The sequence below is a fragment of the Pristiophorus japonicus genome, chromosome 2 (assembly GCF_044704955.1).
Source record: "Pristiophorus japonicus isolate sPriJap1 chromosome 2, sPriJap1.hap1, whole genome shotgun sequence".
NCBI classification, from domain to species: Eukaryota; Metazoa; Chordata; class Chondrichthyes; family Pristiophoridae; genus Pristiophorus; species Pristiophorus japonicus.
In genome coordinates, this window is record NC_091978.1 from 226,864,105 (window position 1) to 226,891,950 (window position 27,846).

At 45.1% G+C, this 27,846-nt stretch overlaps 1 protein-coding gene across 1 annotated transcript in view; it reads left to right on the top strand.

Annotated features, from left to right (window-relative positions):
- The window catches only part of LOC139229916 (lysosome membrane protein 2-like), a 76,121-nt gene extending 61,273 nt beyond the window's left edge, over window positions 1–14,848 (top strand). The window contains exons 6-7 of the mRNA XM_070861545.1: window positions 3,793–3,951; window positions 13,122–14,848. Of these exons, the coding sequence (XP_070717646.1) occupies window positions 3,793–3,951; window positions 13,122–13,163 (201 nt within the window). The 3' untranslated portion in view covers window positions 13,164–14,848. The remainder of the gene's footprint in view (window positions 1–3,792; window positions 3,952–13,121) is intronic.
- Window positions 14,849–27,846: the final 12,998 nt, after the last annotated feature.

The window sequence follows — 27,846 nt, forward strand, 5'->3', positions numbered from 1 at the left end:
GGTACAGCAGTCATCATGGGCGACTTTAATCTACATATTGATTGGGCTCACCTAACTGGTAGCAATGCGGTGGAGGAGGATTTCCTGGAGTGTATTAGGGATGGTTTTCTAGACCAATATGTCGAGGAACCAACCAGGGAGCTGGCCATCCTAGACTGGGTATTATGTAATGAAAAGGGACTAATTAGCAATCTTGTTGTGCGAGGCCCCTTGGGGAAAAGTGACCATAAGATGGAGGGTGACAAAGTTAATTCGGAAACTAGGGTCCTGAACTTAAGGAAAGGTAACTTCGACGGTATGAGGTGCGAATTGGCTAGAATAGACTGGCAAAGATACTAAAAGGGTTGACGGTGGATAAGCAATGGCAAACATTTAAAGATCACATGGATGAACTTCAACAAATGTACACAAGAGATTAATGTGCAAAGTTAAAGCACATGGGATTGGGGGTAGTGTGCTGACGTGGATTGAGAACTGGTTGTCAGACAGGAAGCAAAGAGTAGGAGTAAACGGGTACTTTTCAGAATGGCAGGCAGTGACTAGTGGAGTGCCGCAAGGTTCTGTGGTGGGGCCCCAGCTGTTTACATTGTACATTAATGATTTAGACGAGGGGATTAAATGCAGTATCTCCAAATTTGCGGATGATACTAAGTTGGGTGGCAGTGTGAGCTGCGAGGAGGATGCTATTAGGCTGCAGAGTGACTTGGATAGGTTAGGTGAGTGGGCAAATGCATGGCAGATGAAGTATAATGTGGATAAATGTGAGGTTATCCACTTTGGTGGTAAAAACAGAGAGACAGACTATTATCTGAATGGTGACAGATTAGGAAAAGGGAAGGTGCAACGAGACCTGGGTGTCATGGTACATCAGTCATTGAAGGTTGGCATGCAGGTACAGCAGGCGGTTAAGAAAGCAAATGGCATGTTGGCCTTCATAGCGAGGGGATTTGAATACAGGGGCAGGGAGGTGTTGCTACAGTTGTACAGGGCCTTGGTGAGGCCACACCTGGAGTATTGTGTACAGTTTTGGTCTCCTAACTTGAGGAAGGACATTCTTGCTATTGAGGGAGTGCAGCGAAGGTTCACCAGACTGATTCCCGGGATGGCGGGACTGACCTATCAAGAAAGATTGGATCAATTGGGCTTGTATTCACTGGAGTTCAGAAGAATGAGAGGGGACCTCATAGAAACGTTTAAAATTCTGACGGGTTTAGACAGGTTAGATGCAGAAAGAATGTTCCCAATGTTGGGGAAGTCCAGAACCAGGGGTCACAGTCTGAGGATAAGGGGTAAGCCATTTAGGACCGAGATGAGGAGAAACTTCTTCACCCAGAGAGTGGTGAACCTGTGGAATTCTCTACCACAGAAAGTAGTTGAGGCCAATTCACTAAATATATTCAAAAGGGAGTTAGATGAAGTCCTTACTACTCGGGGGATCAAGGGTTATGGCGAGAAAGCAGGAAGGGGGTACTGAAGTTTCATGTTCAGCCATGAACTCATTGAATGGCGGTGCAGGCTAGAAGGGCTGAATGGCCTGCTCCTGCACCTATTTTCTATGTTTCTATCTCTCTCTGGAGTAAAAATAAAACTGGGAAGGTGGCTCAATCACGGCTAACAAAGGAAATTAAGGATAGTGTTAAAGGCAAGGAAGAGGCATATAAATTGGCTAGAAAAAGCAACAAACCTGAAGACTGGGAGAAATTTAGAATTCAACAGAGGAGGACTAAGGGTTTAATTAAGAGGGGGAAAATAGAGTACGAGAGGAAGCTTGCAGGGAATATAAAAACTGACTGCAAAAGCTTCTATAAATATGTGAAGAGAAAAAGATCAGTAAAGACAAACATAGGTCCCTTGCAGTCGGATTCAGGTGAAATTATAATGGGGAACAAAGAAATGGCAGATCAATTGAACCAATACTTTGGTTCTGTCTTCATGAAGGAAGATACAAATAACCTTCCGAAGGTACTAGGGGACAGTGGGTCTAGTGAGAAGGAGGAACTGAAGGCTATCCTTATTAGGCAGGAAATTGTGTTTGGGAAATTGATGGGATTGAAGGCTGATAAATCCCCGGGGCCTGATAGTCTGCATCCCAGAGTGCTCAAGGAAGTGGCCCTAGAAATAGTGGATGTATTGGTGATTATTTTCCAACAGTCTATCGACTCTGGATCTGTTCCCATGGACTGGAGGGTAGCTAATGTAACACCACTTTTTTAAAAAGGAGGGAGAGAGAAAACAGGTAATTATAGACGGCTTAGCTTGACATCAGTAGTGGGGAAAATGTTGGAATCGATCATGAAGGATGAAATAGCAGTGCATTTGGAAAGCGATGACAGGATCGGATCAAGTCAGCATGGATTTATGAAAGGGAAATCATGCTTGATGAATCTTCTGGAATTTTTTGAGGATGTAACTAGCAGAGTGGACAAGGGAGAACCAGTGGATGTGGTGTATTTGGACTTTCAGAAGGCTTTTGACAAGGTCCTGCACAAGAGATTGTTGTGCAAACTCAAAGCACATGGTACTGGGGGTAATATACTGACATGAATAGGGAACTGGTTGGCAGACAGGAAGCAGAGAGTCGGGATAAACAGGTCCTTTTCAGAATGGCAGGCAGTGACTAGTGGAGTGCCGGAGGGCTCAGTGCTGGGACCCCAGCTCTTTACAATATACATTAACGATTTAGATGAAGGAATAGAGTGTAATATCTCCAAGTTTGTAGATGACACTAAACTGGGTGGCGGTGTGAGCTGTGAGGAGGATGCTAAGAGGCTGCAGGGTGACTTGGACAGATTAGGTGAGTGGGCAAATGCATGGCAGATGCAGTATAATGTGGATAAATGTGAGGTTATCCATTTTGGGGGCAAAAACATGAAAACAGAATATTATCTGAATGGCGGCAGACTAGGAAAAGGGGAGGTGCAACGAGACCTGGGTGTCGTGGTTCATCGGTCATTGAATGTGGGCATGCAGGTACAGCAGGCGGTAAAGAAGGCAAATGGTATGTTGGCCTTCATAGCTAGGGGATTTGAATATAGAAGCAGGGAGGTCATACTGCAGTTGTACAGGGCCTTAGTGAGGCCTCACCTGGAATATTGTGTTCAGTTTTGGTCTCCTAGTCTGAGGAAGGACGTTCTTGCTATTGAGGGAGTGCAGCGAAGGTTCACCAGACTGATTCCAGGGATGGCTGGGCTGTCATATGAGGAGAGACTGGACCAATTGGGCCTTTATTCACTGGAGTTTAGAAGGATGAGAGGGGATCTCATAGCAACATATAAGATTCTGACGGGACTGGACAGGTTAGATGCGGGAAGAATGTTCCCGATGTTTGGGAAGTCTAGAACCAGGGGACATAGTCTTAGGATAAGGGGTAGGCCATTTAGGACTGAGATGAGGAGAAACTTCTTCACTCAGAGTTGTTAACCTGTGGAATTCCCTGCCGCAGAGAGTTGTTGATGCCAGTTCACTGGATATATTCAAGAGGGAGTTAGATATGGCTCTTACGGTTAAGGGGATCAAGGGGTATGGTAAGAATGCAGGAAAGGGATACTGAAGGAATGATCAGCCATGAAATTATTGAATGGCGGTGCAGGCTCGAAGGGCCGAATGGCCTACTCCTGCACCTATGTTTCTATGGTACCCACTGAGCCACAGCTGACACTTTGCAGTGAACAATAAAGGTTTTGATCTTTTCAGAGTAAGGAATGTAGTTGTGTGTTGATTGTTGTTACATGGTTATCTTATCCAAAGAGTATTTTTTTTGTCTTTGCTTCATGTGTTTTTCTCTTGTTGCAGAGTGTTTTGATCGATGACTTATCAGCTGCTAAATTGCACTCCATGCTCCTGCAGTCAGAAGTGGTAACTGTGATTCCATTTATGATAATGGGTCTGGGGCTTCTTTTTGGATTGATCTTCATCATACTAGTGTCCACTAATCGCAGTGTGGATAATGAGGTGGGTATTCATGATCCGTGAGTACTGTGTTCTCATTTTGTTGTACTTTCATTATATTTCACACAACACTGAGTTTATGGTAGTATATGGTATATTTATCCAATCACTTGTATTATTTCTTTTCATTTACGATGTGGAGTAGCAATAATCTGTACAGACCAGGCAAGTTCCTGCTTCAGCTCATTGGTTGTTAGCTGACTTCAACTCCACTGTGGGCCCGGCTTATTGCCAACGTTTCTCATTGGCCCCTGTTGTCATTTCAGATATGTGGATACTGAGTGAGGACTCGGTTGGACATTGACTGTGATAGTCCCTTGCTAGAGTCACCTCCTTGTGCTCCCATGTCCAGGCATGTTTATGAAATCTGTCCAGTGTAAGTCACAGGTTTCAGGAGAAGTGGTAGGAAGAGAAAATGAGCAGAAAGGAAACTTTAGACTGGATAAGCAAGTTTCACTTTGCAATTTTTTGTAATTCTCTAAGTCAAAGAGCTGTGGATGCTCAGGCATTGAGTATATTCAAGGTTGAAATAGATTTTTGAACACTAAGAAATCAAGCCATATGGGGATAGGGCAGGAAAGTGGAGTTGAGGTCGAAGATCAGCCTTGATCTTATTGAATGGCGGAGCAGGCTTGAGGGACATATGGCATCCTCCTCCTCCTAATTCATGTGTTCTTATGCAAAACTTACCAAAAAATAGGAAAGCTGCATACATTGAGGATTTGATAATCTTGAGTGACAATTACTCCTATAACTCAACTTGAGGAGGGGATGGAAAGACCAAGGGGCCGAAATTGCCCCTTTAAGAGCCGTGACTGCCTCAAAGGCAGCCACGGGTCAGTAAGGTCTCACCGCTCAGTCGGCACAAAGTCACCAACATTTTTGAAATTGCCCTCCATTTTTTTTCAAGCGATGCTGGTCACCATGCTGCCCGTGTTCCCACCCCGTCGGGCACGCCCCGCGTGGGACATTGCCCTGTGGGAAATTGCCCCGCGGGAGCAGATCGGTCACCCCGACAGCTTTCCCCTGCGAGAAGCTGTGTGTGGCTGGGCGGTGCGTCCGCCGTTAAAGGGAAGGGTGCACTGCCGCGGCCGCCATTTTATTTTAAGGTTGGGTGGCCATGGGTTCAGCTGGGCCTCCAAGTGGCTGCTGACCCGGCCAAAATCCTCCCTGGTGACCCTGTGGGTGCCACTAACGTGGTTGCAGAGTTCGCAGTGGCCCTCCCCTTTAACTGAAGGGGAGGGATGTTGTGATGCGTCAGCGCGCGCTGCTGACTACGACCGACGTCCGCCCCGATCCAAGGGTACTTCAGCCCTGACTTAAAAAAAAATAAAGTTAGAGCTGATTATCGCTTGAATGGTTTGGGACGGAGAGAAAACCAAAAAAACGGTAGGTGCCCCACATATTAGTCGCGGGGCAATTCTGGCCCCCAAATCTTTCCATTGTCTGAAACTTTAAATCTGTTTTTTCACATTTATATATTGTTTTCCATTAGTAGCATGTGTACTAGATGTTGAGCACATTAACTGAAGATAAAGGCCGGATTATTAATTTTTATTACCTGAAAATTGATGAGCTTGCAAACTGGTCTTAACTGACATCAACTGTGTCTGTAATCAATTGCTATAAATAACAATTGACATTCAATCCCTAAAATTGCAATGATAAAGGGAAAATAATTGTACAGTTAAACTTACTTTCATTTTACATTATGGGGCTTCAACTTTTCAATATGGCTCACAATGTTTTTCTCTCTCTATTCCATTTATAGATCCCCATTCCTTTTTTTTTTCTTGACTTTCTTGGTATGCAGTATTGCCAACTGAGGATGAGTGGGCAACTTGCTCCTGGGTCTTACTTAGTGCCACTCTGAAATCCAGAAATGTATAGTGTATGAGCAGCACAGGATAGCAATTCCACTTACTTTTTGTTTTTCTTGACTCCTACTAAAAAGCACCTAGCCTCTAATCAACAGCACTTCACAGTGGCATGATGTAGCTGAGATTGGGGGCTCTGTATCATTAAGGCCTCCACTGTAGTTTCTCAACAAGATCTGTCCCCTTCCTTAAATGTACTATTTCAGAAGAATTTTCCAAGGCACAAGGAAGCAAATTAATTTTTTTAAGTTTTTATTCAATTTGCTTTCCATGTCTTATGAGGAGCGATTGAGTAAACTAGGCCTTTATTCTCTAAAGTTTAGAAGAATGAGAGGTGATCTCATTGAAACATACATAATTCTTACATGCCTTGACAGGATAGATGCAGGGAGGATGTTTCCCCTGGCTGGGAAGTCTAGAACCAGGCGTCAGTCTCAGAATAAGGGGTCGGCTATTTAGAACTGAGATGAGGAGAAACTTATTCACTCAGGATGGTGGATCTTTGGCATTTCCTACCCCAGAGGGCTGTGGAGGCTCAGTCGTTGAGTATATTCAAGACAGAGAGCGATAGATTTTTGGATATTAAGTAAATTAAGGGATATGGGGATAGTGCAGGAAAGTGGAGTTGAGATATATCAGTCATGATCTTATCGAAAGGCAGAGCAGGCTCAAGGGGCTAAATAGCCTACTCCTGCTCCTATTTCTTATGTTCTTAATGACTGCTCCTTTTCTTTCTCGCCTTCGAGCCCAACTCTAGAATGGTTCCATTCTTGCTCAAACAGTAGTCATTTGCCTCACTGAATCCCATAGCCTAGAAATAACTAACTTTCATGTATTGAGGAGAAGATGTTTTGTAACAGCTTGAGAACAAAGGCTTGAAGCTAGTTACAAATAAGGCTCTGGTCCATTTCAGGTTCTAGGCATCAATTATTTCCAGCATGTCTGCTACCTGCTCACCAAATTCCTCCGTCTGTAGTAAGAATCTGGTTCATGTTAGATTGTTGTGTTGTGGGTATGGTAGCACAGTGGTTATGTTACTGGACTAATAATCCAGAGGCCTGGACTAATGATCCGGAGACACAAGTTCAGATCCCTCCATTGCAGCTGGGGGAATTTAAACTCAGTTAATAAAACAAAATATGGAATAATTTTTAAAAAGCTAGCATCAGAAATGGTGACCATGATTGTTGTAAAAATCCATTTGTTTCACTAATGTCCTTTTATGTCAGATGTTGCATGATGTAGCTGACCTATATGTGACACCAGACCTACAGCAATGTGCTTGACTCTTAACAGCTCTCTGAAATGGGGACTCACCATCACCATCTTCTCAAGGGCAATTAGAATCATAGAATCTTCGAAGTTTACAGCACAGAAGGAGGCCATTTCGGCCCATCATGTCTGCACCGGCCAACAAGAGGCTATCCAGCCTAATCCCACTTTCCAGCTCTAGGTCTGCAACCCTGCAGCTTACGGCACTTCAGGTGAACATTCAAGTACTTTTTAAATGTGGTGAGGGTTTCTGCCTCTACCACTCTTTCCGGCAGTGAGTTCCAGATCCCCACCACCCTCTGTGTGAAGAAAATTCCCCTCAAATCCCCTCAAAACCTTCTACCAATTACTTTAAATTTATGCCCCTGGTTGTTGACCCCTCTGCTCGGGGAAATAGGCCCTTTCTATCCACTATATCGAGGCCCCTCATAATTTTATAACCTCAATGAGGTCACCTCTCAGCCTCCTCTGTTCCAAGGAAAACAAACCTAGCCTATCTAATCGGTCCTCATAGCTTAGATTCTCCATTCCCGGCAACATCCTCGTGAATCTCCTCTGTACCCTCTCCAGTGCAATCACGTCCTTCCTGAAATGCGGTGACCAGAACTGCACGCAGTACTCTAGCTGTGGCCCAATCAGTGTTTTATACAGTTCAAGCATAACCTCCCTGCTCTTGTATTTTATACCTCGGCTAATAAAGGCAAGCATTCTGTATGCCTTCTTAACCACCTTATTTACCTGGACTGCTTTCTGCACCCCCCCCCCCCCCCCCCCACCCCGCCGTGTGTCTCTCTGCACCACCACCCCCCCCCCCCGATGTGTTTCTCTGCACCCCCCCGTGTGTCTCTCTGCCCCCTCCCTGGTGCTAGATTGTGTGCCATGGACATGAGGCAGTAAAGATGGGGCCATACCAGTGGAACAAACTGGCTGGGAGAGAGTAAGGGGCCAAAATTGCCCCTGTCTTTTTTTAAAGAGCAGTTACTCAAAGAAGCGGGCATGGGGCGGAAATGTGATTCCACCCAGTTGGGGCGGACTGTCCGATGGTCGGGACATTGCCCTCTTGACTTTTTGAAGCGCAGAACCTGACCGCTCTGCTCCTGTGCGAACGGCAGTAGTGACGTCATTAGAGCATACCGCCTGGTGCGCTCCCGGAAGCGACATTGCCCTCAAAATACCGAGTGACCGCTTGTCGGTGCCCCCGACAGCTTCGCGCGGCGGGAACCTGCCAGTCGCTCGGCAGCACATCCGCCCTTAAAGGGGAGGGCGCACCGCCGTGGCTGCCATTTTATTTGAATTGTCGGATGACTTTGCGATCGGCCCAACAAAGGTGGCCACGGGTTTGGCCAGGTCCCCGAACGAGCAGCCCGGCTCCAGCTCTTGAGTGCAGGCATGCTGGCACGGCTGAAGCCCTCCCTGGTGGCCCACTGCGTGCCAAGTAGGCCTTTCAGCATCCCTCCCTTTTAAGTGAAGTGGAGGGACGTAGCTAAGCATCAGCGTGACGCGGCACATCCGCATTGCGCTCATGACAACGCCCGCCTTCCGATTCGCTCCCGACTCACTTCCGCCCCAAACACCATCCCAAGGATTTTTAACAAAAAAATAGGGCAATTTCCCTCTATTCCCTACCCCATCGATTGGGCAGTAATTCATCAAACAATTTTAATTATCCGCCCCAAACAGAGCGGAGGGCAATTTCGGCCCCTAAATGTTTTACTGAGGACAAGGGCATCAAAGGTGAGGATGAGGGAGTGGTTGAGCAAATTGACAGATGCAGAATGGAGAGCTTAAAAGTTTGAGTTTAAAAGTGCAGTTGTAAGTAACTTGGGGGATTGTTTATTCCATGGACGGGTGCAGAAGATGTGGGGTTAGAAGGGGAATGTGAGTAGTAACAAATACAAGGAAGTAGTTGGAGATGGCCTCGTCTGTGATGAAGATGATGAGAGTAGAGAGACCTTGTGAGATGGCAAAGACAAGGGGTTAGCCATGTGAGATGGCAATAGGAAACTTTATATGGAAGGAGAGGTTAAGCCAGTGAAATCAGGGGGCGAGAGGGCAAGGTGAGTTGTGATGGAGATTGAAATCTTTGAGTGATTTCTTGTCCTTGGTACAGAGGTTTTGGGAAGAATGGAGGTAGGATACATCAATGAGTAATGCGGAGTTTGGGGAGAAGTGAGGATTTTAAAGAGGCAAGAGGGGTGCAACAAGGTGAGATGCTCAAAGGAGCAGAAGGTACCAGAAAAGTAAGGGATGGGGAGGGGGGTGAACCAAGATCTGATTCAGTGATGGGTGCCACACTGTGTCCCCATGGCCATTTGAGTGAGGTAGGTGATGGATTGTATAGCCAGGCATGGAAGTTTAGTAAGGAGCACAGTGTTGACACCCATGGGCCAAGTTTCCATCATCGAATCATTACAGCAAAGTAAGAGGCCATTCGGACCGTCGAACATGTGGCCGGTCTGCAAGAGCGCTTCAGCCAGTCCCAATCCCCCGCCCTTTTCCCATTGCCCTGTATTGCTATCAAAGCCATGATATCGATACAATCATCCACAACAAGGTCATTGAAGGCAAGAGCTTTGTTTGTGAGAAGACGTTCTGGAGGGAAATGTGGAAAAGGGCAGTGATTGTTGGTTTGCTGTAAGTGTCCAAGGGGCAGTGATGAGTGGGATGGGAAGGATGCTGGCCAGATTAGCCCCAGGAGGCACAGAAGATTGACGAGAAAGGAGGATGGGGTGGCTCCTCGTAAGGAAGCAGCGACTGGTGGGCCCTTCAGAGAATTTCGAAAAAGGCACAGAGGGAAGCTGTGGACTTATCCAAGGGGGATTTAAACCTGAGATGGTGGCCGGAGAGTAGGATAACGGGGTGGTAGTGATGGGTTGGATAGAGATTAGGAAAGGAAAAATACCCAAGAGGGGAGAAATAAAAGGTGGCCTGACTGGGAGGCAGGAAGGGGAAGCGACAGGCGAGAAGGGCCCAAGAAGGGTCGGAAGAAGAAAAGAGAAAGGGATATAGAAGTAATAGGTTCTGGTCTCAAGCAGCACCCAAATTGCCACATAAATGGACACACAGGTTTATAGTTGATCCCAACATGCTATGATAAATTTTGCATGTAATGGTCTCTGATCTGTTAACAGGAAAATCAAGGCAAGTTTGTCTTTATTGCCACTTCAAATTTAGAAGCCAATAGAATATTTGGATGGCAATTTTAGCTACCATAAACCGATCTTGTATAAAACTAAACCAAAAGAGACAGACCTAACTGTTAACTAAATAACATACTATCCCTTCAATACCTTGCAAAATCTGGTTCATTACCTCTTGGAATATGGCAGGGGCGGAAGATACTCCAAATGGTAGCCTATTAAATTGATATAGGCCTAGATGGGTATTTATAATCAAGCATGATTTTGACTCCTCATCTAGTTCAAGCTGTGTAAGTAGGCATTCGTAAGATCCAACTTTGAGAAAATCTGACCCCCTGTCAGTGTTGTGAACAAATCTTCTATATTTGGCAATGTATTGGGGACATTACCATTTAGAACCTGGTTTACAGTTACTTTATAGTCACCACACAATCTTACCTTACCATCAGACTTAGGTACAATAACAATGGGTGTAGCCCAATTACATCGATCTATCTTAGAAATACTGTTCTCAGTCTCTAGTCTTTTGAGTTCTTGCTCAACTTTCTCCTTGAGTGCATATGGTACAGAACGTGGCTTGCAGTAAACCGATCTAGCGTCCTTCTGTACCCTGATACTCGCCTTGAAGCCTTGGATCAGACTGCCCGTTTCACAGAACACTTGATGACATCATCCTTTGATGCAAATTTCGTTTCAACACGAAAAATCTAACTCCAATCCAGCTTCAGTGATCCCAACCAATTTCTTCCTAGTAAGGCAGGGTTGTCTCCTGCCATTAGAGGAAAGCTCTGAACCTGATCCTTGTATTTTACCAGTACGGTGACACGACCTACCACCAGAATGTTCTCTCCCGAGTAGCCTTGCAGCTCTATCTTGGATTTCTCCAATGGGAAATCCCACAATTTGCCGAGGTATAGCGACTCCGGTACTACACTCATGGATGCACCAGTGTTGATTTCCATGGGTATCTTGAATCCTGCAACATCTATGTGGATTATGATACTTTTTGAATCGCCGTCCGTTAACCTTGTGCTCCTGATGACGTTTAACTCTAACATCTTCTCGTTGTTCTTCCATGCTATGTAGTCTCTGGGGATTTCTACTTTGGGAGTGATTCAATTATTTCAAAACTCATTGGAGTACTTAGGGTACAGAGTAGACAAAGATGGTTTACATCCAACCAAGGAGAAACTGGATGCAATCAGAAATGCACCCACTCCCAAGAATGTCACTGAACTTCGATCATTTTTGGGTCTTTTGAACTATTATAGGAAGTTCCTACCAAATTTGGCTACAGTATTACATCCACTGAATGAAGTATTGAAAAAAACAGGTCCATTGGAAGTGGTCAAAAGAATGCGATACAGCATTCAAGGAGTGTAAAAACAACTTGGTAGAGAGCACTATGTTAGTTCACTATGACATATCTCAGGAGATCAAGCTAGCATGTAATGCCTTTCCGTATGGAGTTGGTCAGTAATCTGTCATGTATTACGTAGTGGGGCGGAGAGACCAATTGCTTTTGCTTCACGCACTCTCAGTGCCAGTGAGTGTAATTATGCACAAATCGAAGGGGAAGCTTTGGCATTAATTTTTGGGGTCAAGAAGTTCCACAAATACTTGTATGGTCATAAGTTTACTCTCGTTATGGACCATAAGCCCCTGACAGCAATCCTCCATCCAAAGTCCCCAGTTCCAACATTAGCTGCAGCCCGAATGCAGAGATGGGCTTTGATTTTGTCAGCAAAGACATATGATATTGAATATAGACGATCAGCTGATCACAGTAATGCTGATGCTATGTCTAGATTGCCTTCCCCATCACAAATTACACCTGATAAGGAAGAGGTGTTCTATTTTTCATACATTGATGAACTGCCAGTCACAGCTGAAGAGTTTGGTAGAGCAACCAAATGTGACCCAGTTATGTCAAAGGTATATGATTATATTGCAAACGGATGGCCAAACCAGGTAACAGACAAAGATATTCATCCATTCTTCATTCGTAGGAATGAATTATCAGTCGATAAGGATTGTATCATGTGGGGTGCAAGAGTGGTTATACCAAATAAATTCAGGTCCAAATTATTAGGAGACCTCCATGACCAGCACCTGGGAATATGCTTGACAAAGAGTTTTGCGCGCAGTTACTTATGGTGGCCAGGTCTTGATGAAGATATAGAGTACATAAGTCAGTGTACGACATGTAAATCGGTAAGCAAGCAAGCAACCATCATCAGTACCATTACAGCCATGGAAATGGCCTCTCAGGGTGTGGCACTAACTATGAAATCCATCTCTATCATGTTGGATGCTGCTAAACCCTGAATTTAAAAATAATGTAACTTTAAAAAAAAAAATAGGAGCGGAACTATAACTTGAAAATTAGACTATTGCCTGAAAAAAAGGGCCGATTTTAACCTCGCCCACCCAATGGATGGGTGGACAGTTAAATTGGCCCATGTGACCGACCCATCCAGGAGGAGCAGGAGAGCCGGCCAGCGTCACTTCGGGTTCCGGACTTATGGAGCCAATCTTGCCTCCAAGCTGCGCCCGTGCACAGCCGCGCAGTAATCTGCAAGTTCCCGTGCAGGCCGCTCACTGGCTTTTACATTGGAAATACCGCGCATACACAGAAATTTAAAGGAACCGCGCATTGAAAGAAACCGACCACGCAGAGCATAGTGCAGCCTACAGGGAGCATTGTTTGGAGCCTATGCAGATGAGGCCTGGTAGTTAAAATCTCCCAGGCCTCACACTAAAGAGGTGTGGACAGTTTACCATCAGCCTCGGCCCGGTTTACTTTGGAGCAGTCAATGATGCAGCCTTTTCTTGCCCCATTACTTGTGTTTTTATAATTAAGTGTATATATTTTTTAAAACAGGCATCGGAAGCAGAAAGGGCACCCCTGTTGAAACCAACTTGAGCCTCCGTGCCAACACTTCTGCAGCCCGGATTGAGAACAGCTATGCAAAGGATGCATGTTTTTCTTTTACATTTCTAGAGTTGCACAGGTTTCAGAGTCTCATTGAGCACAATCTGTTCCCTAAAATGTCAAATTCTGTTACTGATGTCAGTAATAATTCTTCAAGGTTAAACTTGCAAAATCATGGCTTGAGGATATGTAACAGTACTTCTCGTATCAAATGGAATTTTTAAAACTTCAATAATGATGTGATTAGAACGATTTTAAATGGAACTACCCACTACAGTTTTGCAACATAGATTATTAGGACTTCAGTGTGCAAAGGCAGAGCAACCTTTTGTAACTAAGCCTTTACTTATGATCTACATTAATTATGATAAAGTGTAGCTATTCTTGTATCAATGTTGTGCATGGCACTCTCTGAGATTTCCAAATAACTTTATATTGGAGTATATGTAATTTAGCATATTTAACTCCGCAATGGATAAACTGATGGGGATATTCGTGGGCAATTTATTTTATTCTGGGATCTGTTTTTTTTCAGGTGTGATGACACTTACTCCTTCCCACCCTTTTCTTTCTTCCCCCTACCCCCACCAAAAAACCCTTCTCTCACTTAATATGTTTATTCTACACTTGCCACGTAAACTGAAAGACTTGAATTTTTTTTTAATGAGCAGGTTGATATTCGACAGTAGGGCCACATTGATGCTGCAGTCAAGTAGCCTCACAATTCCAATTTGTGCATGGATACAAATGCAAAAATGGTTTTGTTCATATATTAGTATTCGGGAAGGGTTGGTGGGGGGGAGGGGGGGTTGGGGGGAGAAGAGAGTGGATGAATGCTATCAAAATTAAGCTGGAGTGCCTATGCCCAGACAATATTCCTTCTCGAATCGCTACCACACCAGCATCTGGTCTTAGTGGGTATAATGTGTACTAGGATCCTCTTTCAACATGCTCCAACCATCATCAGTAGCCCAGGTAGTCGAGATTTAAAATGTAATAGAACAGATATGAGGAAGGACACCATGTTATGTAGCCATCCTTCCCTTTTTTTTTCCTGTGTTTTGTGCCAGTGAATCCAGACATGGGACTGTGGACCAGTGAGTATTAAAGTCATGCAGACAGTTTTGCCAATGAATGATGGTGTACCAAAGCTTTGTGTAGGAGCAAAATGGAATAAAGGAGTTCAAGATGTATTATGCATCAAATCAATACTTTGTAAAGGTTGTTAAAGCATCAGCTCTTGGGTGGTTTATAACCAATTTGGTGCCCATCCTTAATTTTGCATCCTTGAATCACTGCTAGGAATATATCCTTACCACTTGTATGTCACATGGCTAAATTTCCAAACTGATCCTTCTGGGTTCCCACCAAAGAAGTGTTGTAGCTAAGCACCACCCAAAATATGATTTAAATTCCAGGAAAGCAACATCGAATGTGTCTGTTTGAAGAGCCCTTACTTTCCTCCACCCTGTATACCATGCATTTGCACTCATTAACAAATAATGCACTCTTGTATATTTTTAATAAGGATAAAAATGTTTTAGATAATGAATAAAAAAAACACACACTTGTGGTTTGTTTAAGCATTTTATGAAACTGCTGACCCATGTTTGGTACGACAGAATGTCTAATTGCAATGTTGCTTACAAAATATTAATAAAAGATGTGCTATTTCATTTGTGCATTTTAATCATTTATAAAATGTCCATACAAAAATGTTCACACAATTTTACAGTACAAGATCAATATTGGTGGGTTGTATTAAATTTCTACATATTCATAGAGGCCACATAGCTGATTTTATTAAATCACCATTCTTTTTCTGTGCTCGTTATTTTCTTTGACCCGGAGGGAAGGCAAATAGTTTCGCACCTGCAGATCACTTTTAGGAGGATGAAAATGTGTAGTTTCCGGAGTGCAGTTCCTTTACTTCAAAATACCGATGATGGACCACATGACCAATGCTGGTTTAGGCCGAGAACGTTTGTAATGAACAAAGTGCAGTCCTGCTAGGAGGAAAACACTTGTTCACAATATGTATTTTTTCACATCATTCTTGAATTTATTCTACTTTCGAGAGAGCAACCTGGTCTGTGCATTTCTCATGGCTGCTCTGCAGTGCTCCTGTATGTACTGGAATTCCCATGTTTTATTGGAGTATTTACTGGTCTACAGATGTAGGAAGTAAATTAGGAAAGCTGGTAACCTACAGGAATGTGACTAAGAGGAGATACCTTGACCTCTGGTTAACAGGCTGTCTCTACCAGCTAAATGTAAAGCAGGATATGTACATCCAGGATAGAATTTAACAAATTGCCAACAAGTTACCTGGAATGCATACCACCCCCTTGGTCTAAATAAGTGTGACTGAAGTGGGTTAATGCAATGTAAAATGCCTCAACTGAGCAAAAGTACTGTATTTTGCTCAATTATAAAATATCAGAATTTTGTGTAGGATGGGGATGTTCAATAATTTCAATCTTTACTCTTCTGGGCATGCAGGGACTATCTTATCTATCCAGGAACACTCTTGCAAACATGAGCAAATTGATTCATGTAACCCTTAAACCTCTCCAGCTTGCAAGAAGAAAACGAGGATGGCTTTTGGTACTCTTTGTTAAATCTTTGCAATTTGTCAAAGTCAACAAAGCTGTTGTAAATATTGATGATGTACCAGGAGCTCTCATGGGGAAGAGATACAAACAAACTAGCTGTAAAAATAGTACATAAAATACAGAACGACCATTGTAGACTGTGCCTCGACACATTTTTGCCAATTTTTTTTGTTTGAAACATTAATTGGCAAAAGATTTCTCTATCCAGAGTCTTTAAAGCTACAAATAAAACAAACCGTGCTGGAACGACACTGTAGGACTGATAGCATCTGGAAAGAAACAGGGCCTGTTATTCTTTCAGGTCTCAACCTTTTATTCTTGGAACAGTTCAAAACTATTTTTTCAGCTTAACTGTGCAGGTGTAATCCAACATTTTCTGATACTTTTTCCCATTTAGTATTTTCTTGGAGAAACCCTAGTGAAAAACTTGTCGGAAATTCTTGCTCTAAACCTGCCCAGCACAGTATTAAAATTAACGTATTGGCAAAACCACCATTCAATTTGCATTAAAACTGAAATTAAATTTTGTAAACGACATGCCTATTTAACATGGTTTAAAACCTGAGGTATCTAGGTAAAGCAAGTTTTATTTAGACAAAATATTTGTAAATCATTTAGATGCCTGGGAATGATACTTAAATACATATGTATCCTGAGATGCACATGTAACGCCCCTATTTAAAAAAGCAGGAAACTATAGACCAGTTAGCCTAACATCTGTGGTTGGGAAGATGTTGGAGTCCATTATTAAAGAAGCAGTAGCAGGACATTTGGAAAAGCAAAATTCGGTCAGGCAGAGTCAGAAGGGGAAGTCATGTTTGACAAATTTGCTAGAATTCTTTGAGGATGTAACTAACAGGGTGGATAAAGGGGAACCAGTGGATGTGGTGCATTTGGACTTCCTGAAGGCATTTGACAAGGTGCCACATAAAAGGTTGACTGGGGGGCAGTGCTGTGCGATGAGGACAGGCTGGTGGAGGACCTTTGTCTTACGGACGTTTAGCATAAGGCCCATGCTTTCGTACGCCTCAGTAAATACGTCGACTATGTCCTGTAGTCCAGCCTCTGTGCGCAGACACAGGCATCGTCCGCGTACTGTAGCTCGACGACAGAGGTTGGGGTGGTCTTGGATCTGGTCTGGAGACGGCGTAGGTTGAACAGGTTCCCACTGGGTCTGTAGTTTAGTTCCACTCCAACAGGGAGCTTATTGACTGTGAGGTGGAGCATGGTGGCGAGAAAGATTGAGAAGAGGGTTGGGGCAATGACGCAGCCCTGTTTGACTCCGGTCCGGACGTGGATTGGGTCTGTGATGGATCTGTTGGTAAGGATCACGGCCTGCATGTCAGTGTGGAGTAGGCCTTGCACTAAACATAAGACAAGGCTCCTCCACCAGCCTGTCCTCACCGCACAGCACTGACCCCCCGCCCCCCGTCATCAAGATCCACGGAGCGGCCCTGGACACCGTGGACCACCTCCCATATCTCGGGAGCCTCCTCTCAACAAGAGCAGGCATCAACGACGAGATCCAACACCGCCTCCAGTGCGCCAGTGCAGCCTTCGGTCGCCTGAGGAAAAGCGTGTTTGAAGACCAGGCCCTCAAAACTGCCACCAAGCTCATGGTCTACAGGGCTGTAGTAATACCTGCTCCCCTGTATGGCTCAGAGACATGGACCACGTACAGTAGACACCTCAAGTTGCTGGAGAAATATCACCAACGATGTCTCCGCAAGATCCTACAAATCCCCTGGGAGGACAGGCGCACCAACATCAGCGTCCTCATTCAGGCTAACATCCCCAGCATTGAAGCACTGACCGCACTCGATCAGCTCTGCTGGTCAGGCCACATAGTCCGCATGCCAGACACGAGACTCCCAAAACAAGTGCTCCACTCGGAGCTCCTTCATGGCAAACGAGCCAAGGGTGGGCAGCAGAAACTCTACAAGGACACCCTCAAAACCTCCCTGATAAAGTGCAACATCCCCACTGACACCTGGGAGTCCCTGGCCCAAGACCGCCCTAAGTGGAGGAAGTACATCCGAGAGGACGCTGAGCACCTCGACTCTCAACGCCGATGGCATTTTTTTTTTAATGTCCAATTTCTTTCCAGATCAACTCTAACACCAATGATCACTTTGCGCCAATATATTTGATCTTAGGCCAAAAGGCCGAGAGGCGAAGTTGCACCGTTCCTGGAAATATTGCAATACCAGGTCGGTGCATGGAGTGGACGGGGCAAGCCGATGGCATGCAGAAATCAAGCGCAGACAGCGGAAAGAGTGTGCGGCAAACCAGTGCCACCCACCCCTTCCCTCAACGACTATCTGTCCCACCTGTGACAGAGTCTGGCTCTTGTATTGGACTGTTCAGCCACCAAAGAACTCACTTCAGGAGTGGAAGCAAGTCTTCCTCAATTCCAATGGACTGCCTATGATGATGATGACATAAAAGGTTAGTGCACAAGGTGAAAGTTCACGGGGTTGGGGGTAATATATTAGCATGGATAGAGAATTGGCTACTGATCAGAAAACAGAGAGTCGGGATAAATGGTTAATTCTCGGGTTGACAATCAGTAACCAGTGCGGTGCCGCAGGAATCAGTGCTGGGACCCCAACTATTTACAATCTATATTAACGACTTGGAGGAAGGGACTGAGTGTAACGTAGCCAAGTTTCCCGACAGTACAAAGATGGGAGGAAAAGCAATGTGTGAGGAGAACATGCAAAATTTGCAAAAGGGCATAGACATGCTAAATGAGTGGGCAAAAATTTGGCAGATGGAGTATAATGTTGAGGTCATGCACTTGGGTAGGAAAATTCAAAGAGCAAGTTATTATTTAAATGGAGAAAGATTGCAAAGTGCTGCAGTACAGTGGGACCTGGGGGTACTTGTGCATGAAACACAAATGGTTAGTATGCAGGTACAGCAAGTGATCAGGAAGGCCAATGGCATCTTGGCCTTTATGGCAAAGGGGATGGCTTATAAAAGCAGGAAAGTTTTGCTACAGTTGTACAGGGTATTGGTGAGACCACACCTGGAATACTGCGTGCAGTTTTGGTTTCCATATTTACGAAAGGATATACTTGCTTTGGAGGCAGTTCAGAGAAGGTTCACAAGGTTAATTTCAGAGATGAGGGGTTGACTTATGAGGAAAGGTTGAGTAGTTTGGGTCTCTACTCATTGGAGTTCAGAAGAATGAGAGGTGATCTTATCGAAATGTATAAGATTATGAGGGGGCTTACCAAGGTGGATGCAGAGAGGATGTTTCCACTGATGGGGGTGACTAGAACTAGAGGGCATGATCTTAGAATAATGGGCCGCCCATTTAAAACTGAGATGAGGAGAAATTTCTTCTCTCTCAGGGTTGTGGATCTGTGGAATTCGCTGTCTCAGAGAGCTGTGGAAGCTGAGACATTGAATAAATTTAATACAGAAATAGACAGTTTCTTAAACGATAAGGGAATAAGGGGTTATGGACAGCGGGCAGGGAAGTGGACCTGAGTCCATGATTGGATCAGCCATGATCGTATTAAATGGCGGAGCAGACTCGAGGGGCCACATGGCCTACTCCTGCTCCTATGTTCTTATGTAATTGGTGATGCATTTGGAGTCCACTCTACTGGTCGCTCTGGGTCTCTCCGTGATTTAGCGCCAAAGCAGCGATCTCTTAATCCGCTGAACTAATGGTCTCTGGTAATTCGAAATTGGAGACGACTGGACCTACAAATAATTAGTGCTAATTTAACACTCAATTGTCCCATTCAGATGAACTCTACATTGACAAACATTCAATTGACTTTGTTAGTGTTTTTGTGTTTGTTTTGAATTGCATTACTGCGATCTGAGAATTTCTCAATCTACAAATTCATTTTTTTGACGGCGTGGTTGCTTTTGAATGGTGTTGACAAATCATGAAAACTACTGAACAGATTGTAACCATTTATCACATCTTATCGTAATCCTGGTTGGCAAATCTTTCGATTTTCTAGTTAACAAACATTTCCCATGTGAACATGCTGGAACATCTTTATATATTTTAATTAATCTAATTGATGAACTGAGTATTGTTAAGTTCATGTAAATAGAGCTAATAATAAACTGGGCAACCCAGCAGACATATGTTCCCTTTCCAACCAATGGACCAAACTGAGGATTGTTGTTTACACATGTCATCTGGTTGGTCTTTTGGATAAGAACATAAGAATTAGGAACAGGAGTAGGCCATCTAGCCCCTCAAGCCTGCTCCGCCATTCAACAAGATCATGGCTGATCTGGCCGTGGACTCAGCTCCACTTACCCGCCCGCTCCCTGTAACCCTTAATTCCCTTATTGGTTAAAAATCTATCTATCTGTGACTTGAATACATTCAATGAGCTAGCCTCAACTGCTTCCTTGGGCAGAGAATTCCACAGATTCACAACCCTCTGGGAGAAGAAATTCCTTCTCAACTCGGTTTTAAATTGGCTCCCCCGTATTTTGAGGCTGTGCCCCCTAGTTCTAGTCTCCCGACCAGTGGAAACAACCTCTCTGCCTCTATCTTGTCTATCCCTTTCATTATTTTAAATGTTTCTATAAGATCACCCCTCATCCTTCTGAACTCCAATGAGTAAAGACACAGTCTACTCAATCTATCATCATAAGGTAACCCCCTCATCTCCGGAATCAGCCTAGTGAATCGTCTCTGCACCCCCTCCAAAGCTAGTATATCCTTCCTTAAGTAAGGTGACCAAAACTGCACGCAGTACTTCAGGTGCGGCCTCACCAATACCCTATACAATTGCAGCAGGACCTCCCTGCTTTTGTACTCCATCCCTCTCGCAATGAAGGCCAACATTCCATTCGCCTTCCTGATTACCTGCTGCACCTGCAAACTAACTTTTTGGGATTCATGCACAAGGACCCCCAGGTCCTTCTGCACCGCAGCATGTTGCAATTTCTCCCCATTCAAATAATATTCCCTTTTACTGTTTTTTTTTCCAAGATGGATGACCTCACATTTTCTGACATTGTATTCCATCTGCCAAACCTTAGCCCATTCGTTTAACCTATCTAAATCTCTTTGCAGCCTCTCTGTGTCCTCTACACAACCCGCTTTCCCACTAATCTTTGTGCCATCTGCAAATTTTGTTACACTACACTCTGTCCCCTCTTCCAGGTCATCTATGTATATTGTAAACAGTGATGGTCCCAGCACTGATCCCTGTGGCACACCACTAACCACCGATTTCCAACCCGAAAAGGACCCATTTATCCCGACTCTCTGCTTTCTGTTAGCCAGCCAATTCTCGATCCATGCTAATACATTTCCGCTGACTCCGCGTACCTTTATCTTCTGCAGTAACCTTTTGTGTGGCACCTTATCGAATGCCTTTTGGAAATCTAAATACACCACATCCATCGGTACACCTCGATCCACCATGCTCGTTACATCCTCAAAGAATTCCAGTAAATTAATTAAACATGATTTCCCCTTCATGAATCCATGTTGCGTCTGCTTGATTGTACTATTCCTATCTAGATATCCCGCTATTTCTTTCTTAATGATAGCTTCAAGCATTTTCCCCACTACAGATGTTAAACTAACCGGCCTATCATTACCTGCCTTTTGTCTGCCCCTTTTTTAAACAGAGGCGTTACATTAGCTGCTTTCCAATCCGCTGGTACCTTCCCAGAGTCCAGAGAATTTTGGTAGATTATAACGAATGCATCTGCTATAACTTCCGCCATCTCTTTTAATACCTGGGATGCATTTCATCAGGACCAGGGGACTTGTCTACCTTAAGTCCCATTAGCCTGTCCAGCACTACCCCCCTAGTGATAGTGATTATCTCAAGGTCCTCCCTTCCCACATTCTCGTGACCAGCAATTTTTGGCATGGTTTTTGTGTCTTCCACTGTGAAGACCGAAGCAAAATAATTGTTTAAGGTCTCAGCCATTTCCACATTTCCCATTATTAAATCCCCCTTCTCATCTTCTAAGGGACCAACATTTACTTTAGTTACTCTTTTCCGTTTTATATATCGGTAAAAGCTTTTACTATCTGTTTTTATGTTTTGTGCAAGTTTACTTTCGTAATCTATCTTTCCTTTCTTTATTGCTTTCTTAGTCATTCTTTGCTGTCGTTTAAAATTTTCCCAATCTTCTAGTTTCCCACTAACCTTGGCCACCTTATACGCATTAGTTTTTAATTTGATACTCTCCCTTATTTCCTTGGTTATCCATGGCTGGTTATCCCTTCTCTTACCGCCCTTCCTTTTCACTGGAATATATTTTTGTTGAGCACTATGAAAGAGCTCCTTAAAAGTCCTCCACTGTTCCTCAATTGTGCCACCGTTTAGTCTGTGTTTCCAGTCTACTTTAGCCAACTCTGCCCTCATCCCACTGTAGTCCCCTTTGTTTAAGCATAGTACGCTCGTTTGAGACACTACTTCCTCACCCTCAATCTATATTACAAATTCAACCATACTGTGATCACTCATTCCGAGAGGATCTTTTACTAGGAGATCGTTTATTATTTCTGTCTCATTACACAGGACCAGATCCAAGATAGCTTGCTCGCTTGTAGGTTCTGCAACATACTGTTCGAAGAAACAATCCCGTATGCATTCTATGAATTCCTCCTCAAGGCTACCCCGTACGATTTGATTTGACCAATCGATATGTAGGTTAAAATCCCCCATGATTCCTGCCGTTCCTTTTTCACATGCCTCCATTATTCCCTTGATTATTGCCCACCCCACCATGAAGTTATTATTTGGGGGCCTATAAACTACATCCACCAGTGACTTTTTCCCCTTACTATCTCTAATCTCCACCCACAATGATTCAACATTTTGTTCATTAGAGCCAATATCGTCTCTCACAACTGCCCTGATATCATCCTTTGAAAACAGAGCTACCCTACCTCCTTTCCCTTCTTGTCTATCTTTCCGAATTGTCAGATACCCCTGTATGTTTAATTCCCAGTCTTGGCCCCCCTGCAACCAAGTTTCTGTAATGGCCACCAAGCCTTGTGATGTCAAAGAAATGCTGATCTGACTCGCATCTCACATCAAAGTGCTTAAAAAGATTATTATTTTGCAATCTACTTATTGTGTTCCTAACACAGACGAGACTGCACACAGGGAGGTTAAAGTAACAGTGACCTCAGTCTTTATTAAGACACTCCAGATTGAGAAACAGGACTTAGGGGCCGGCTTATATAGAAAATAGGTGCAGGAGTAGGCCATTCGGCCCTTCGAGCCTGCACCACCATTCAATATGATCATGGCTGATCATTCACCTCAGTACCCCTTTCCCGCTTTCTCTCCGTACCCCTTGATCCCTTTAGCCGTAAGGGCTACATCTAACTCCCTCTTGAATATATCCAATGAATTGGCATCAACGACTCTCTGCGGCAGGGAATTCCACAGGTTAACAACTCTCTGAGTGAAGAAGTTTCTCCTCAACTCAGTCCTAAATGGCCTACCCCTTATCCTAAGACTGTGTCCCCTGGTTCTGGACTTCCCCAACATCGGGAACATTCTTCCTGCATCTAACCTGGCCAGTCCCGTCAGAATCTTATACATTTCTATGAGATCCCCTCTCATCCTTCTAAACTCCAGTGTATAAAGGCCCAGTTAATTCCAGTCTCTCCTCATATGTCAGTCCAGCCATTCCTGGAATCAGCCTGGTGAACCTTCGCTGCACTCCCTCAATAGCAAGAACGTCCTTCCTCAGATTAGGAGACCACAACTAAACACAATATTCCAGGTGAGGCCTCACCAAGGCTCTGTACAACTGCAGTAAGACCTCCCTGCTCCTATACTCAAATCACCTAGCTATGAAGGCCAACATGCATTTGCCGCCTTCACCGCCTGCTGTACCTGCATGCCAACTTTCAATGACTGATGAACCAGGTCTTGTTGCACCTCCCCTTTTCCTAATCTGCCACCATTCAGATAATATTCTGCCTTCGTGTTTTTGCCACCAAAGCGGATAACCTCACATTTATCCACATTATACTGCATCTGCCATGCATTTGCCCACTCTCCTAACCTGTCCAAATCACCCTGCAGCCTCTTAGCATCCTCCTCACAGCTCACACCGCCACCCAGTTTAGTGTCATCTGCAAACTTGGGGATATTACCCTCAACTCCTTCATCCAAATCATTAATATATATTGTATATTGTGAAGTGCTCCCAAGGGATGCTGATTTCCCTTGGGACTTCAGGGGATGCACTCCCTGGTGGCGGAACATGGGAGTGCATGCTTTACAGATACGCAACATCACTCCCCCCCCCCCGCCCAAAGTCAAAGTGAAAACTATTTACAAGGTGAGGTGGTCAGGAGCCTTTCTTTCCCTGGTGGACCGCCTCGGTACAAATGTCTGTTCTGGTGTGTTGGCTGTGCCCTCACTGGACTGGCGTGTCGTTGGCCCTGCAGGGCTGCTGGGTGAGCATAGCCTTGCTGGTCTGTTGGGTGTGATGGGTTCGATTTCCTGGTCCGGGTTGGTGTCGTTGATCCTTTGGGTGTGTGTTGTGGGCTCAAAAATGATGGTGTCTGCTGTGGGTTGTTCAGGGCAGTCTATGAACTGCAGCCTCGTTTGGTCCAGGTGCTTTCTGCAAATTTGTCCATTGTCTAGTTTGACTACAAACACCCTACTCCCTTCTTTAGCTATCACCATGCCCGCGATCCACTTGGGACCATGTCCATAGTTTAGCACATACACAGGATCATTCAGATCAATTTCTCGTGACACAGTGACGTGACCATCGTTTACATTTTGCTGCTGCCTCTTGCTCTCTACCTGATCATGCAGGTTGGGGTGAACCAACGAGAGTCTGGTTTTAAGTGTCCTTTTCATGAGTAGCTCAGTCGGGGCACCCCTGTGAGCAAGTGGGGCCTCGTGCGGTAGCTGAGCAGTACTCGGGACAGGTGGGTTTGGAGTGAGCTTTCCGTGACTCGTTTAAGGCTCTGTTTGATTGTTTGTACTGCCCGCTCTGCCTGCCCATTGGAGGCTGGTTTAAACGGGGCCGAGGTGACATGTTTGATCCCATTGCGGTTCATGAATTCTTTGAATTCGGCACTAGTGAAACATGGCCCGTTGTCACTGACCAGTATGTCAAGCAGGCCGTGGGTGGCAAACATGGCCCTTAGGCTTTCAATGGTGGCGGTGGCGGTGCTTCACGACATTATTTCACATTCAATACATTTTGAAAATGCATCCACCACCACCAGGAACATTTTACCGAGAAACGGGCCTGCATAGTCGACATGGATCCTCGACCATGGTCTGGAGAGCCAGGACCACAAACTTAGTTGTGCCTCTCTGGGCGCGTTGCTCAACTGAGCACACACGTGGCATTGCCGTACACAGAACTCTAAGTCAGAGTCGATACCGGGCCACCACACATAGGATCTGGCTATCACTTTCATCATTACTATACCCGGGTGTGTGCTGTGGAAATCCGAGATGAACGTCTCCCTGCCCTTTTGGGGTAGCACTACGTGGTTACCCCACAACAGGCTGTCTGCCTGAATAGAGAACTCGTCCTTTCGCCGCTGGAATGGCTTGATTAGCTCTTGCATTTCATCGGCGATGCTGGCCCAGCTCCCATGCAGTACCCAGTTTTTTACTAGGAACACCAGAGGATCTTGGCTGGTCCAAGTCCTAATCTGGCAGCCGTGACAGGTGATTTATTATTTTCAAATGCTTCCATGACCATCAACAAGTCTGCGGGCTGCGCCACCATCAACAAGTTTGCAGGCTGCGCCATTTCCACCCCCGTGGTGGGCAATGGTAGCCGACTGAGAGCATCCGCACAGTTCTCGTTGCCTGGCCTGTGACGGATGGTATAGTTATACGCTGATAGCACGAGTGCCCATCTTTGTATGCGGGCTGAGGCATTAGTATTTATCCCCTTGTTTTCAGCGAACAGGGAGATGAGGGACTTGTGATCGGTTTCCAGCTCAAATTTGAGGCCAAACAGGTACTGATGCATTTTCTTTATCCGGAACACACACGCTAATGCCTCTTTCTCAATCATGCTGTAGGCCCTCTCCGTCTTAGACAAACTCATGGAGGCATAGGCGACAGGTTGCAACTTCCCCGCAATGTTAGTGTCATGTATGTAACCACAATGTAACACCACTGTATTACTGTATACATACAACCTAGATGCACACCTTGACCACAAGGGGTGAACTTGGGGGAGACACTCCTTACCTGATCTCCCAGGTATATAAAGGGAGGTCCCACGCATAGTCATCACTTGTGGAGTGCTGTGAATAAAGAGTTGAGGTCACAGAATGACCTTGTCCCCAGAATGTGCCTCGTGTGGTTTCATGTCGTAGAGTTAGGACTTTACAGTTAGCTTGTTGTAATACGCACCCGACTCTGTACGATGATGCATCACATGCTAGCACAAGTCTTTTACACGGGTTATACAATACAAGCAGCTTGTTGGAGCATAAAATGTTTCTGGCTTTCTCAAAAGCAATTAGTTGTTTTTTTTCCCCATACCCAGTTCTCACCTTTATGCAATAACACATGTCGGGGCTCTAAGAGGTTGCTTGACCCAGGTAGGAAGTTACCAAAATAGTTGAGGAGTCCCAGGAATGACTGCAGCTCCGTGACATTCTGTGGCCTGGGCGCGTTCCTAATAGCCTCTGTCTTGGCATCGATGGGCCGAATGCTGTCCGCCGCGATCTTTCTCACCAAAATCTCCACTTCTGTTGCCATGAAGACGCATTTTGACCTCTTCAGCCGCAGCCTTACGCGATCCAGTCGCTGGAGGACCTCCTCCAGGTTTTGTAGGTGCTCGACGGTGTCCCGACCAGTGACCAACATGTCGTCCTGAAAAACCACCGCGCGTGGTACCGACTTGAGTAGGCTCTCCATGCTTCTTTGGAAGATCGCTGCAGCCGACCGAATTCTAAACGGGCATCTGTTGTAGATGAACAGTCCCTTGTGCGTTTTGATGCAGGTGAGGCCCTTCGAAGACTCATCCAGCTCCTGCGTCATGTAGGCCGAAGTCAGGTCGAGCTTGGTGAATGTCTTGCTTCCTGCCAGCGTCACAAATAGGTCGTCTGCCTTAGGTAGCGGGTATTGGTCCTGTAGCGAGAAACGATTAATAGTTACTTTATAATCACCGCAAATCCTGACCGTGCCATCACTTTTGAGTACTGGAACAATCGGGCTGGCCCACTCGCTGAATTTCACTGGGGAGATGATGCCCTCGCGTTGCAGCCTGTCCAGCTCGATTTTTACTCTCTCCCTCATCATGTGAGGTACCGCTCGCGCATGTGGTGAATGGGTCGTGCCTCTGGGACTAAGTGGATCCGCACCTTCGCCCCGGAAAAGTTTCCAATGCCTGGCTCAAAAAGGAAAGGAAATTTGTTAAGAACCTGGGTACATGAGGCCTCATCGACATGTGTTAGTGCTCGGATGTCATCCCAGGTCCAACGGATTTTGCCCAGCCAGCTGCTTCCAAGCAGTGTGGGGCCATCGCCTGGGACAATCCAAAGTGGCAGTTCATGCACTGTGCCCTTGTAGGTGACCTTGACCATGGCGCTGCCCAGGACAGTGATGAGCTCTTTGGTCTACGTTCTAAGTTTCGTGTGGATGGGGCTCAGAGCTGGTCTGAATGCCTTGTTGCACCAGTCTTTCAAACATCTTTTTACTCATGATGGATTGGCTAGCGCCAGTGTCCAGTTCCATGGCTATGGGTAAGCCATTCAATTTTACGTTTCGCATTATAGGTGGACATTTTGTCGAAAATGTGTGCACCCCGTGTACTTCAGCATCTGCCACCTCTCTCTGAGGCTCGAAATTGCTTTGATCCACCATGGACCGATCTTCCTCTGCCACGTGGTGGTTAGCAGGTTTTGCAGAGCTGCAGCTCATCTGCAAGCTCGTTGGAGGTGCCCCATTGTTCCACAGCTCTTGCAAACATACCCTTTGAAGTGGCATGATTATGCTGAATGGAAGCCTCCACAACACCAACAAGTTGTGAACTGCCTTGCATTCATCCTTTGTTGGTGACTCTGAGTCATCTGGGTCACCTGAGGCCTGCTGGCA